Genomic DNA, 15,671 nt, shown 5'->3' on the forward strand with positions numbered 1-15,671 from the left:
ACAAACAGTAACAGAAAAAAAAGCCAAAAACAAAAAGTAACCATCTCAGTGGTGGTATATACTGAAATAGTATGTAATGATTGTAGTTTTGTATTTAAAATATGGTTATTGAAATTGAACAGTGTCTGTAATTAGGCACCAACATCAGACTGCATGTGGTACTAACAAATGATAAAATTCTACCAGATTGAGTACAAGTATTGAAGGATATTCTGAGGTTTCTGAAAGATTTAACTGGGATGTGCATTGTTTCTGATGTTGATTATATCAAACTTAAGAATATGGAAATATACAGTTTCTGATATGAACGAGGCACTCAGTTACTTTTGTCACTCTGCAAAGAGAATTAAGAGACAAAATGGTTAATATAGCCTTCTGCAGAGCTAGCAAACTGAGAGCTAAATAAGAAGACATCATCTACAACAATAAATAGTAAACAAAACAAGTTCTAAAACTGAAACTTGGATCACTCAAGAAATATTTAAATATGTTCATGATTTAATGTAATCTTTTTTTGAGAAAAAAAAATTAAAATATGTCAAAGCTTAAGGTCATCTAATAAATCTAAGGTCATCTAACATTTTCTCTGAATAAATCTATCGGAAACTTGCAACACTAAATGCATGCCATGTAATCCATTGTGACACACATAAAGCATAATTCAAAGAAACAAATAATAGCTCCTCTAAAGTATTTGAGATTTTTCACATTCCAAATCAGTGCCAAATCCCTTACAGTTCAAAATTTAAATGTCCTAAAATTCTAATCTAATACTACTCTGGCAAACAGTCATCAAAACTGATTGCTTCAATGGCAAAGTCTTTTAGTGTTTTACAAACGCATTCCATTAGTTTTTTGAAATCAACATTGACAATAAGAATGCCAAATAGTTGAAATGTTGTTGACAAATAATTGTGGAATTAAAATATTTTAATTACCAAAGTATTTACTTTCTATATCAAGTTTCTTTGATCTCTATCATATTTTGATCAATCCACTCTTTGACTACAAAAATGCACATTCCTATTAGACAAGCACCCATAAGATCAAACACAACCCAGGAATATTTTCACAGGACATCCGAAAATGATTTAACTAATCAAAACATTGTGAAGAAAAAAAAAACGAAGGCTGACAAACTGAAAATATTTAATTCTAATATCAATATTTCATTTAGATTTATATCCATGATGTGTAAACCTCACTTAAAAATGCATTTGTGGAACTTAATCCAAAGCTATTTAATAAACAAGAATTACAATGATGTTGAGTAAGTAGACCAAAATTTTGATACTTACCGGTAAATTTTTTAGTGAAGTTCCAATTTTTCTTTCCAATGTTTCGATAGGCAACATCGTTAAACCCTGCATAGGGGTCATCAATAACGTGGTTATTGTAAAGGGCCATATAAACTCCACCAGGAACTGTTGCTGGATATGAGACATCTAGAATAGGAGAGAGAGAGAGAGATGAATTATTTTACACTCTTGTTAGTACAGTGGAACCTTAGTTTAAGGATTTTATTTCATTCCTGAAGACCCATTTGTCACCTGAAATGTTTGTAAACCGAAACTATTTTTCCTATAGGGAATTCAGGAGAAGATACAGCGAATTTGAGCAGGGATGAGCACTGAGCAAGACGGCAACTGACAGTCTCCAGCTCGATACTCCCAGTTTGCTGCCAACTGTTGGCTTGTGTGCTTGAGACACTGTTCGTCTGAGATGTTCTATGTTGGAAACAGATTTGTTTGTGATGAGAGGGATTCGTAAACTGAGGTTCCACAGTATATCGCAATGTAGCAGTTCTTGATCTATGTGAGCAATGCCATTGATTCTCCACCAATACATTAAGCTGTTCTGGAAAACAAAAATCATCTAATTTAGCCCAAATGCCCTGTATACACATAGACACAAATCTATTCATTTTTAGCCTGAATGAATATATAGAAATGAGAGAATCTCATAAGGCTTGTGTTAATAAGACATGGACAAAGATATTACCAATTTGCAAAGTTGCTGAATTTATAGCAGATACTTTGTTTGATCCTGAGGAATGAGCAGAGCTTAAGGCTTTCCCAGACCTTCCAAGACATGAAATCTATGTAGTTAACATACTTCAGCCTTTACTTGCTTACTGTGATGGCAACTCCATCTCAAGCACGAGTTTAAAGGTCAGCATGGATGAAGGTTTCCTCCTATAGGACAGTGGCAAAAATAGTGGCAACAGTAAAGGTTCTGAATAGAAACAAATGCACTTGGAGATGTTGACCATCATTCACTATACGCCAAACACACAAATCCTCTCAGACATCATCCAGATATACATACATGATGAGAATCAGCTCAGGATTGAGTAAGACCACTTCCTGGACTCATTTCACTCTAAAAAAAAAACAACTGTACTGAATCTCGATACTGTGCCACCAAGTGAGACAAACATTTTCCATGGTTTTTAGCATTTTACTTGACATATATCGATGATGGTGTACATAGCTTGTCTGGCACTGGTTACAGTCTTAAGATTGATTATAAGTTCAAACTCATCACACACAACTGAAAAGTAGCCCATCAGAAACATACATATGTAGATACATATATACATACATTACATACACATACACACACACTCTGCATAGTGGGAATGAACCTGGAACCACATGGTTGTGGGCAAACTTCTTCAATACACACAGCCATAAATGCACCAATTAAAGGTAGTGAAAATAAGATGAGGAGCAGCATTTTTTTGTTAGAAACATAGAAAAGATGGCGAATGTAAACAAGAGACAAAAGCTTGGCTGTGTTACTAATGCTTTCTTATTCTTTAGACCAATAATCCCTTAACGACATCATCACTCTGGTCGTGATAGAGCAGACCCCACTAAAGCAGACACTGTTCCATGATGCCAGTGCTTTCTCGGCTGTATTTCTTGGTTTCATAATTCTGATGGATCAGTAGCTTGATGGAAGTTACTGAACATTGGTAGTTTGTGGTTGCTTCAGGAACACCAGAAAAATAGTTAGTCATGATTCTTTAAAAATGTTTCAGGAAAGACTTTGTTAAATTTCATATATCTTGAAGATAGCAATTAAATAGTTGTTAGCCTTTGAAAGTCATAAAATACGAGGGACGTTCAATAAGTAATGCCCGTGACCCATTTGCTGTTGTTTGATCTATCTGAAATTTTGCCAGGTCGCCGCAGTATATTACCAATTCTAGGCTTAGGCATTCTTCGTGTGTGGAAAGTAAAAATGAAAGAATAAATAGGGTCAAAAGTAAGATGGAGTATGATTCGACAGCTTTTCAATGACCACTACACTTCTTTCAATACAACATAGATCCACATATATACAGGATTTAAATTCAAATTAAGTCAGTGGAGCGCTAACAGCTCCATCCATTGCTAGGATCACTGCCAGAGCAGCTGTCTGGCTTCTGTGCCGGTGAGCACGTAAAAAGCACCATCTGAGCATGATCGTTACCAGCATCGCCTTACTGGCATGTGAACAAAACATTCGAGCGAGGTCATTGCCAGTGCCGCTGGACTGACTCCTGTGCTGGTGGCACGTAACAAAACACCATTTTGAGTGTGGCTGTAGCCAGTACTGCCACACTGGCCCACGTGCAGGTGGAACGTAAAAGCACCCACTACACACTCGGAGTGGTTGGCATTAGGAAGGGCATCCAGCTGTAGAAACTCTGCCAGATCAGATTGGAGCCTGGCATATTAATCTGGTTCACCAGTCCTCAGTCAAATCATCAACCCATGCTAGCATGGAAAGCAGATGTTAAATGATGATGATGATGATGATGATGATGATGATGAATGAAACATATAGTGGTCATTAAAAAGCTGTCGAATCATACTCCATCTTACTTTTGACTATTTGTTCTTTCATTTACATAAACATATAATGTTAAAAGTGACGATGACAGCTCGGTCGTCGTCATCATTTCGAGCAATGAATACACCGAACGTCGAAACGGTTACGACGATGATGATGACGCCGATGAAGATGAAAATGACAACATCGCGACACCACCACCACCAACAACAAGAACACCGATGATGAAGTCAACGACAACGGCAACGATGGCAAAGATCATAATTTTAATGGTCATCATATAACGCCAAAACACATAATATATACACACACATATATATACAACCAATATAGTATATATATGTATACACACACACATTAAAGAACAAACATTTAAAATATCTGAAGGAACCAGGATTTAACAGAAGAGGAATTAACAGAGAAAGGAAAAATAATACCCAGCCTCCTATTTTTTTCACGAATGGATTAATATATATTTTGAAGTATATATAATATATATATATATATACATTTTACGCGTGTGTATATATATATATAGATATATAATATGTGTGTATGTATATGCACATAGAGAGAGAGGTATACCGTTTATACATGATCTAAGTTATATGATGTATAAAAAATGTAATATACAAATAAATATCTGTAAATATAAACCATCCGATTTTCTGAGTACCTCATTTCTTCTAATATATATATATATATATATATATATATAATATATATATATATATATATATATATATATATATATATATATGTGTGTGTGGTTGTAATTCAGGATGGTCATTTTATTTATTTATTTAAAAATTTTTTTTGCCAAAATGAATTGATAAACTTATGTGATTATCAGTAAAGATCATCAGAGATGGTGAGTGAGGCCAAGCTAATTTTTGTGGGGACTAAAGATGAGAGTTTTAAATGCATGTGGCTCATGGTAAGGCAGCACCTATAAGAGGAGTGGCTTCAAATAGTATGGTTGGTCCAAAGCTCAGAGAGCCAAGTAGGAGCAAGTGAAAATCTGATGGACCCTTAAAAAAAAAACTCATAGCATCCTTAAATTTTGAAAGCCTCAAACAGACCTAAGATCCAGAAGCATTACTATTCTGTCTTACAGAATTTCTCCTAGAGGCCCTGGGAAAAAGCATCAGATTGTTAAATTGTTAGGTACCTAATGTAAACAGCCAGGAAACCAGCTCTGCCCATTGGAGTTAATCCCCAACTTATTATACCTATGGCATACAAGAGCAAATGAAATTACTTTAGAGCAGTTTGTATATAAATTTTAAAAAATATACTATCTTCATTTATTACTTGTTTTGGTCATTTGACTGTGGCCATGCTGGGGCACTGCCTTGAAAAAATTTAGTCAAACAAACCAATCCCAGTACTCAGTCTTTTAAAGCCTGGAATGTATTCTAAATTAGGGGGATGTAAACACACCAACACCAGTTGTCAAGCGGTGATGGGAGACAAACACACACACACACACACACACACACGATGGGCTTCTTTCAGTTTCTGTCTACCAGGTCCAGACACAAGGCTTTGATCAGCCTAAAGCCATACTAAAGACACTTGTCCAAGATGCCATGCAGTGAGACAGAACCCAGAACCCAGTGGTTCGAAAACAAACTTCTTGCTGATCTATTTTAATTTATAAATAACTTAATTTATACAAAATGATTAAGTATAGAGTTCTTTATTCAATAAACAAAGTATGGAATTTTAATATGTAGGTACAGGAGTGGCTGTGTGGTAAGTAGCTTGCTTACCAACCACATGGTTCTGGGCTCAGTCCCACTGCGTGGCACCTTGAGGAAGTGTTTTCTACTATAGCCTCGCGCCAACCAAAGCCTTGTGAGTGGATTTGGTAGACGAGAACTGAAAGAAGCCCGTTGTATATATGTATATATGTATATATATAAGTATGTGTATATATTTGTGTGTCTGTGATTGTCCCCCAGGATTGCTTGTCAACCGTTGCTGGTGTGTTTACGTCCCCGTAACTTAGTGGTTCGACTAACGAGACCAGTAGAATAAGTACTAGGCTTACAAAGAATAAGTCCTGGGGTCGATTTGCTCGACTAAAGGCGGTGCTCCAGCATGGCTGCAGTGAAATGACTGAAACAAGTAAAAGAATGTGTGTGGCGCATTAGGTTGCCAATGTTCCACAGTAAAATGTTTGGAAACCATAAGTTTAGTGTAACAGGCACAGCACTGACAAGAACAGATTTGCCAAAGCCATAAGGTCAACAATTGGTGAAATAGAAGGTTAAGCTCATTAAATACTCTTTCAATTTAGGAAGTAAAAAAAAATCAGGAAGATATTCCCCTTTTAAGACTTTGGTTCCTGATCCCATTTCATGTGTTGACACACACACACAAACTGCCAAATGTATCTACATCCTTAAATAAAGGTTATAAATAAGTAAAAATTTACAATGACGTGCACAATCACACTGTAGTGTGCATACACACACACACATTGTCTGCTGACATTTAAATATTTTAAGTAAATATTAAAGTGGAGAATGTTTTGGAAAGATTTCAAAATTATGTCAGGGATGGCAAAAAGAATAAAGAAGTAAAAAGAGTTAAAACTCAGAAATAATGATGTTACTGCTGCTGATGATGATGACAATAACAAGGATGGAGATGGACAAGGATGATGATGATGATGAGGGTGACAGTTCTGATACTTACAGACACTGTATCTGTGACCCTACTTTATTAAATAAGAATTTACTCCTGTCCCCACCATGTACAGAGCTGGCATCTCAGTGGGACTCATCAAATTTACCAGTTTTTCTGTCAGATAATGTATGTACATATGTTCACATACATACACATTATATATATTTATATATATATATATATATATTTTTATATATATACAGGAGTGGCTGTGTGGTAAGTAGCTTGCTAACCAACCACATGGTTCCGGGTTCAGTCCCACTACGTGGCATCTTGGGCAAGTGTCTTCTGCTATAGCCCCGGGCCGACCAAAGCCTTGTGAGTGGATTTGGTAGACGGAAACTGAAAGAAGCCTGTCGTATATATGTATATATATATATATATATATATATATATATATATATCATCATCATCATCATCATCGTTTAGCGTCCGCTTTCCATGCTAGCATGGGTTGGACGGGTCAACTGGGGTCTGTGAAGCTGGAAGGCTTCGTCAGGCCCAGTCAGATCTGGCAGTGTTTCTACGGCTGGATGCCCTTCCTAACGCCAACCACTCCGCGAGTGTAGTGGGTGTTTTTTACGTGCCACCTGCATATATATATGTGTGTGTGTGTGTATGTGTGTGTGTGTTTGTCCCCCTAGCATTGCTTGACAAATGATGCTGGTGTGTTTACGTCCCCGTCACTTAGCGGTTCGGCAAAAGAGACCGGTAGAATAAGTACTGGGCTTACAAAGAATAAGTCCCGGGGTCGACTTGCTCGACTAAAGGTGGTGCTCCAGCATGGCCGCAGTCAAATGACTGAAACAAGTAAAAGAATAAAAGAATAAAGAAATATATATATATATATATATATATATATGAGAGAGAGAGAGAGCTCTACATACATATATATATACATTAAATGCACACACACACTCACACACCAGCACATCAATCCAGCTGTCAACTGTTTAACCCTTTCGTTACTATATTTTTGTTGAGATGTGTTTCTTTCAATTAAATTTAAATATAACAAAGAATTTACTAAAATAACTTAGTTATCATTCAGCTAGTTTTAGGAACATTGTGACTGAGGTTTGGTGGAAGATTTTAATTCAAAACTCATGAAAACAAGACATTTGCACTCAGAGCCAGAACTGGTTTCAGCCGGGTTGGTAACAAAAGGTTAATTATATGAATTAGGTTGGTACCAGTTGAATGGTATTGGCATTAATCCCCAATAATCGTGGTTTCTATCTTTCTGTGAATGGCCAGGATTGATTTTCAATAGCATTTCTTGACATGTGTTGATAATGTCCCAGAAGTTTCCTATATATTGACAAATCCATTCTTAACTGGAAGCAGACCATTAACCCCAACCCCAAGATACATCTTTTGCAAAAAAGGATGTGTTCCTTATTTCTGAATATTTCTCTGTTCCCTACCCATCCATGTCTTTTGCTAATACTGTGAACAAGACTGCCAAGTTGAAAGGCAGCTTAAACTATAGAATGCTCCATCTCTTTAACGATCATGAAAACATTTTGCCGGACATTTCTGCCAGCTCGCTGCTGCCTTCTTCAATGGCTTAAAATGGATGAAATGTCCTGCACAGATCTCTTTCTCTGCACCATAACCAGCAGCATAGTTTCCAGACAGATTTACCTTTGCTACAACAAACACCAGCAATCTCTTCTTCCCCTTTAGCAGTTCAGTACAACTAAAATGTCGTCTTAACATCAGTAAAGTTTTAATCATGTCAGATTTTCCTCTTATAACACTATATTGTGAGACTTCTTTAAAACCTTCAGTGTGTCTTTGTATTATCTACATGACCTTTCTTACTTGCATTCACAACCTACTTGCTGTTACTTCTAATTACATACACCATCCTCGACTTGTTAAATATCTCTAATACACAGCTCTTGCCCAGACACAACCCAAATCACTCACAACTGGTATGTACTACAACCATGAAGAATAAGTTTGAAACATTATCCAGAAACAATGTAACACCCTTGTTATCATTATTATTATTATTATTATTATTAAATTCAACATCATTAGAAGACAGCTGCAGCATACATCAAACAAACATATGAAGCAACAGCTAAATCTTTCAGTTCCTACAGTTGCTAGATCTCACAATCTTTGGTAATCTCTCATGGTGACAAAAAATAGTCAAAAAAGAATCCCAAAGTTTATTCTTCAGACATAGAAACTTCTTTTAATTCACAAAAATTAATAAGTTTCCACAAAACAGCAATGAAGCCCAAATAAGGCCAGCTGAGACATAAAAACAAATTCCTTAAATTGTATCTTTAAAAACAGTTCACATATCTAAAAGGCAGAGTTTCAACATGTTACAATTAATAACCAGCTTATCATCATCATCATTAGATATCAAAAGTCAAAATTTTTGAAAAATGTAATATTTCTAGTATCGAAAGTAAGCTGTTGCAAATTCAGTGCAGATGGGCTGCACATATTGTTTGAATGCAAGATGACCACATTCCAAAAATTCTTTTGTATGGCCAACAAGAGGAGTGGTTCTGTGGTAAAAGAAGACGCATCCTTAGGTATAAGGTTCAGTTGAAACTATCACTAAAATCCCTAAAGCTTAATTCAACATTTTGGGGGAAGTTATTGCCTGGAATGAATTGAGTGATGTAAAATGTGTCATGGTGCAGCTAAAGAATTTGAGTTGAAGAAAGAGAAGGAAAGAATTACATCCTGCAGTCAACAGACACATTTGGCCAATCCCAGGCAAAATAAAATTCATCAGTGTTTCCATTGTGACTTCATAGCAAAATCCATAACTGGATTCAAATTACATTCATGACAGAAGTGACCATCATTATTATTATTGGATGGAAGCACTCTGTCGGTTACGACGACGAGGGGTCTGGTTGATCCAAATCAATGGAACAGCCTGCTCATGAAATTAACGTGTAAGTGGCTGAGCACTCCACAGACACGTGTACCCTTAACGTAGTTCTCGGGGATATTCAGCGTGACACAGAGAGTGACAAGGCCGGCCCTTTGAAATACAGGTAAAACAGAAACAGGAAGTAAGAGTGAGAGAAAGTTGTGGTGAAAGAGTACAGCAGGGATCACCACCATCCCCTGCCGGAGCCTCGTGGAGCTTTAGGTGTTTTCACTCAATAAACACTCACAACGCCCGGTCTGGGAATCGAAACCACGATCCTATGACCGCAAGTCCGCTGCCCTAACCACTGGGCCATTGCGCCTCCACTATTATTATTATTATTGCCCTAGTCACAACATCTCAATAAAAACAAAATAAGGACTGGAATATTATTGTTGACCAGTGGTCTATTCAATTGGGACTGATTTAGAGCGAAGAACAACATCATGCAGGCTTCCCTACTGTCTAGTCCAGCAGAGACCTCCTCCTCCACTACTTAACAGAATCATTTCTACAAACTGGACCCCTTTGCACCTCAGTCCTTGTCCACATTTTCCCCCAATCAACATCAACCTACAGAAGCTCAAGTTAAACACCAGCCACATTCTCTTCCTCAGCCTGGGCTACGGGCATTGTCTATCTTCCAAGAACTAAATAATAAATATTAAAATTTATATTTAGACATAATACATAATTGTTTTGAGAAGGAACAGGTGTGCACAGATGACATTATACAGGTAAAAAAAGATCTACAGCTTTATGTAAATAAACTACATTTTTGACAGAAAAATTAGATTTAAAGTGTAAACCATAGAAACGTTATCTTTCTACATTTATACATTTGACAAGTGATTTAATTATCAAACTTGTTATTTCCCAGCACCGAGGCATCTGTTGCCAAAACAGATGTACCAAATGACTGGCACCAAAACCATGCATCCAGTTCTCCTATACTGTATTGACACACTTGGCCAAGAATTGAAAAGCAACCATTATGTTGATGGTACTGACAATTATGTTGGTAAGGATAATTGTGATGGTGACAAAGAACGATTTGGACAATTTTTAACTTCCCAACCACACGGTTTTGGATTCAGTCCCACTGCATGGCACCTTGGGAAAATGCCTTCTATTATAGCCCTAGGCAATTTAATTGAATTTGGAAACTAAAAAAAGAAACCCTTTATGTGTGTGTGTGTGTGCCTTTGTTTAAACATCTTGTGGTAAATGAGCATCATCAGCAGACAAGCAGTGTCCATCATTTCTAATCTTCCGTGAAAACATGTCTGGCCATGGGGGGGAAATATGTTACTTGGAAATAGGTGAGGATTGGCAACAGGAAGGGTATCTGACTGTAGAAAATCTGCCTCATTGAATTCCATCTGACTCATATGAAGATGGAAAAGTGAATGTTATGATGATGATGATGATGTAATTAAAAGCATGAACAGTTAATCTAATGTCATGACTTTGTCAACGTTTTTTAGATTATGGTTCCTTCTTGAAATATTAAATCATTTTCTGGCACCTTAGACGTTATTAGAGAAAAATTATTTCAATTTTATACTAAATGGTTAGTAACAGAAACAATCACTTCTGAAAAGATTAAAAACTTTTAATGCAAATAAAATTTGTAAAATTTTATCAAGTGATAATGAAATTTTAAGATGAAATTGTTTAAATTAGTTTTATCATGAAATTTATTTTAGGAATATTTTTTAAAAATTGATATGTATTGAAAACATTACTGGACAGAAAATCTAAAATAATAAACATTTTAAAAAAATATTTCAAGGGTGCCCAGTTTTCTACTATTAATATAACAACTCCATAAAAATATCAATGTCTATTTAACCCTTTCATTACCGTATTTCTTTTGAGATGCTCTGTGTTTCTTTCAATCAATTTTAAATATAACAAAGAATTTAATAAGATAACTTAGATATCATTCAGCTAGTGTTAGGAACATAAATTGTGACTAAGGTTTGGTGAAGTTTTTAATTCAAAACTTATGAAAACAAGAGATTTGTACTACAGAGCCAGAGCCGGTTTCAGCCAGGTTGGTATCAAAAGGGTTAATTGCACATTTATTTTCTATATTTCTATTTGCCCGAAACAAGAATATTTTGTGGCATCAACAACCATTTATAATCATTCATCATTTTCTGATTTAACAAAACAAAAAAAATTCTATTGATGGCCAGAAAATTAATATCTCCTAAAAATAACTTTTTGAGCACAAAAATAAAATATTTTAGCAAAATAGAGAAAAATATATCATATTACATTTATTTATTTAGTGAGATTGATGGGGCTGGTTTAGTTTTTGCAAATTTTTCACTATCAGGGACCTTACTTGATAGAGACAAACAAAGATCATTGCTACATACAATTTCCAAGTAATTGTGAGCTTTTGGTTGTAGGAAAGACACTCAGCTAAAACCTGACTCAGCTAGGTAAGGAGTAGGAAAAGGCATTGGAATATAGTCTTACTTTCTGCCAAAGAAATGGGAATGTCCTAGCAATTTCACTACATGTCCATAATTAAATTTAGCTTGAGCAATTTGATTACTCTGCAACTAATAAAGATCCCTTGTATTGAATTTTGGCATCAGCTCTATACTCAATTCCAGATTCCGGCAAATAAAGTGAGTCCACAGCTGTAACCTACACCAGTGTCGCATAACCAACCCACTCAAAAGTACCTTGGATCATAGGGCGACATTCCGTGCTTGAGGAGACCTATTGAGTCAAGTACATCAAAATCATAATCAAATGGTAATTGTAATTGTGATCCCATGTCAGTGGCACATAAAAAGCACCATCTAATCATGGTCAATGCCAGCTCCTCTGGCCCCTGTACCAGTGACACATAAAAAAAAACACCCACTACACTCTCGGAGTGGTTGGCATTAGGAAAGGCAACCAGCTGTAGAAACACTGCCAGATCAGACTGGAGCCCGATGCAGCCTCCTGGCTTCTCAGACCCCAGCTGAACCGTCCAACCCATGCCAGCATGGAAAACGGATGTTAAACACTGATGATTGACAAATAGGTACAAGATCATGTGAGCATTTTTCTGTATGAGAATTCTCTCTCATATGCCTAATAACTATTATTGCAAACTAAACATATGCTCTTAGTTGTTTTGTGGTTTAGAAATTATATTTTTATCAACAGAAGAATTATATAATTAATGAACATTTTATGTTACTGTGCAGTATTTAGACCAGTTTCCCCAAAGAAGGCAACAAGAAGTCTCTCCAGGACTCATCTTCAGACCAAAATCTCCACTCATATCAGCCAACCTTATTGTTGGAATTAGAGCTTAATTCTAAATTCTTAACTAAATTAAAAATAATTTCAGAGGATATTAGAATGTCATAATGAGTTTATCTTTTAAAATTATAACTTCAAAGTATTTCTGCATGTATGCATGTTCACCAAACAATCATTTTTGCACATGAAACCAATCACATTTAACCAATCTACAAGGATTGTTTTTGAGTTCTTTTTATGGATTACATTGCAAGAAAAGGGTTAATGCCTGTCCACAGTGTTTGTGACATTGTCATATGTTAAGACTGGGAAATCATCATGAAAAGTCAATTTTGCTAAGATTATCGAGCTTAACGTTTGATGCAAAGGCATTCACTCTTAGCTGTGTGTTGCGCTTAAGCAGGGAATACTGTGTGTGTGTGTTTGAGAGATTATAAAGCTTCCATTTTGCAGCTCCTGAATGAGGTGGAGCTTGCATCGTAGGATGTCTGGGTGTTTTTGTTCTCAAAAGATGGACATGTCTAATGCACACAGGAAGTCCGAGGCGACATCTTCTGTAAATGAGTATGCAAGCGCAAATGTGAAAGTGAATTAGTTTCCAATAAAGAGAAAGGATGATATTTAAACTTTGAATTCATCTAAGTTGTCTGACAAACGTAATGTCACAAAAGCTGTGATAAATTCCAGTATTTAGACCTCTTTTTGGTCGTGATAGTGAATGGAGTAACTATTAATTTTATGGATTACTAGTAGTATAGCCTAGTGTTGCTTGGGCTTGTTTTCTTTTCGACCCTTTAGAATTGGAATTTTTGAAAAGTAAAAATCTTGCATTATGTAGCTTGTTATTCTCTTTAAGTGAACATTTTTCTGGTTGAAATACACTGAAAAATGGCGACACAGCAGTAAAAAAATCGTAAAAAAATAGGGATTTTCATAGAAAAAAGCACCTTTTTGATGTAAATAATTTTTGGTATTAACATGGTCCGATTTGAATTTTTTTCTTCTATGGAATGAAGAGCAAGCCTTCTATATTACTCTCAATTTTGGTCAACTTGCGCCGCAGAGTCTCGGAAGGCTACCAAACCTGCCATACACAGACAACTTCAACTTTATATATATAGAGATATCATTTTGAAAATTTTTTTTAGAAATGGTAACGTTATGAATGTTTGCAGATAAATGCCTACCTTTTTGTGTGGCTACTCTTTGTCATTCAGCTGTTACAGTCTTTTCTTTTTTTTCTTAGTTTCATTCTTTCCCTTGAAATTCCCCACCACCACCACCACCACCACCATAGATATATGTCAGCTTGTGCTAATCTAAGAAACCATTATTATTTCATTGTCAGAATTACAAAAGTAATGGACAAAACACTTTGTGTATTTCGTTTCATTCCTTTATGTTCTGAGTTCAAATTCCACTGAAGTTGAGACTGTCTTAATCCTTGCAGGGTCAATAAAATAAGCAGCAGCAGCTGAGAACCAGGACAAATAGTTGAGGATAGCAATGGCTCAAAACTGAAGCCTGGTTCTGGTTTTAAAATTCTCATTATCATTATTATTATAAAATTCTGCCAAGATCAGTTTTGCTTCGCATTCTTTCAGGGTTGATAAAAGAAGTACCAGTCATGTGCTGGGGTTGATGGGATTAGCCCTCCCCCTTAAAACTGCTGGTCATGTGCCAAAATTTCAAGTTTTAGCACAACACCAACAATTTGAGGGGAGGGGATAAATCAATTATATCGAACCCTGTGTTCCACTTGTACTTATTTTATTGACCCTGAAGGAATGAAAGGTAAAGTTGACCTTGGCAGAATTTGAACTCAGAACATGAAGACAAATGAAATGCTGCTAAGCGTTTTTCTCAGTATGCTAACGACTGCCAGCTTGCTTTAATCAAGGGATAATAATAACCCTTTCTATTAAAGCACAAGCCCTGAAATTTTGGGAGAAGAATCTAGTTGCTTACATTGATCCCAGAATTTCACTGGTACTTAATTTATCAACCCTGAAAGGATGAAAGGCAATCAACCTTGGCAGAATTTGAACTCTGAATTTGCGGCAGATGAAATATCACTAAGCATTTCACCCAGTGTGCTAATGATTCTGCCAGCTCACCACCTTATTTAATAATAATAATATAATAATAATAAAGGTGGTAAATGGTCAGAATCATTAGCATGCTGTACAAAAGCTTACCAGCATTTCTGGTGGCTTTACGTTCTGAGTTCAATTCTGCTGAAGTCAACTTTGTCTTTCATCCTTTCAAAGTTGATAAAATAAGGACCAATCAAGTTAAGGGGTCAATGTAATAGACTGGCCCCCTTCCAAAATATCAGGTGTTGTACCTATTGTAGAAAGAATCATCATCATCACTTGGAGAGTATACATGCATTTATTTCAATCCAAAGGGGGGGGGGGATATTTATCACCAGAGAACCACCTATATAAAATTATATACAATATAATAATAATAATGATAATAAATAATAACAATAAATAATAACAATAAGTAATGACAATAAATAATAACAATAATAATAACAATAATAATAATAACAATAATAATAATAATAATAATAATCTCTGCTTTAGTAAAGCTGGAACTGAGCTAAATTTCCACTGATGACAAGAACTAGAATAATCAGTGCTTCAAAACATTTTGGAAGAAATCCTGTCAATTGAAAAAAGTTATAGCCCTACCTGCTGTACTTTCAAAGCTGAAGACTTAGCTAAAACACATTGTAAGACATCTCTCTGCCCATATATTTGTGCCCCAGAATTTGAAGCAAAGGAACACAAAAGTGACATCAGAAGTAAGGTGAACCCGTGGCTGGTCTGGGTGAGTGGTTAAAACTAGGATAACATTTAGTCAGGAGGCATCGAATTGGATATGCAACTGCTAAAACCCACCAAAGGCTACAAAGACATATTGGGATTGT

At 35.9% G+C, this 15,671-nt stretch overlaps 1 protein-coding gene across 1 annotated transcript in view; it reads right to left on the minus strand.

Annotated features, from left to right (window-relative positions):
* LOC115220912 (beta-mannosidase) overlaps positions 1-15,671 on the minus strand; it is a 70,779-nt gene that overhangs the window by 39,899 nt on the left and 15,209 nt on the right. The window contains exon 2 of the mRNA XM_029791113.2: positions 1,299-1,445. Coding sequence (XP_029646973.1) covers positions 1,299-1,445 — 147 coding nt within the window. The remainder of the gene's footprint in view (positions 1-1,298; positions 1,446-15,671) is intronic.

Source organism: Octopus sinensis, linkage group LG17, assembly GCF_006345805.1.
Source record: "Octopus sinensis linkage group LG17, ASM634580v1, whole genome shotgun sequence".
Taxonomy (NCBI): Eukaryota; Metazoa; Mollusca; class Cephalopoda; order Octopoda; family Octopodidae; genus Octopus; species Octopus sinensis.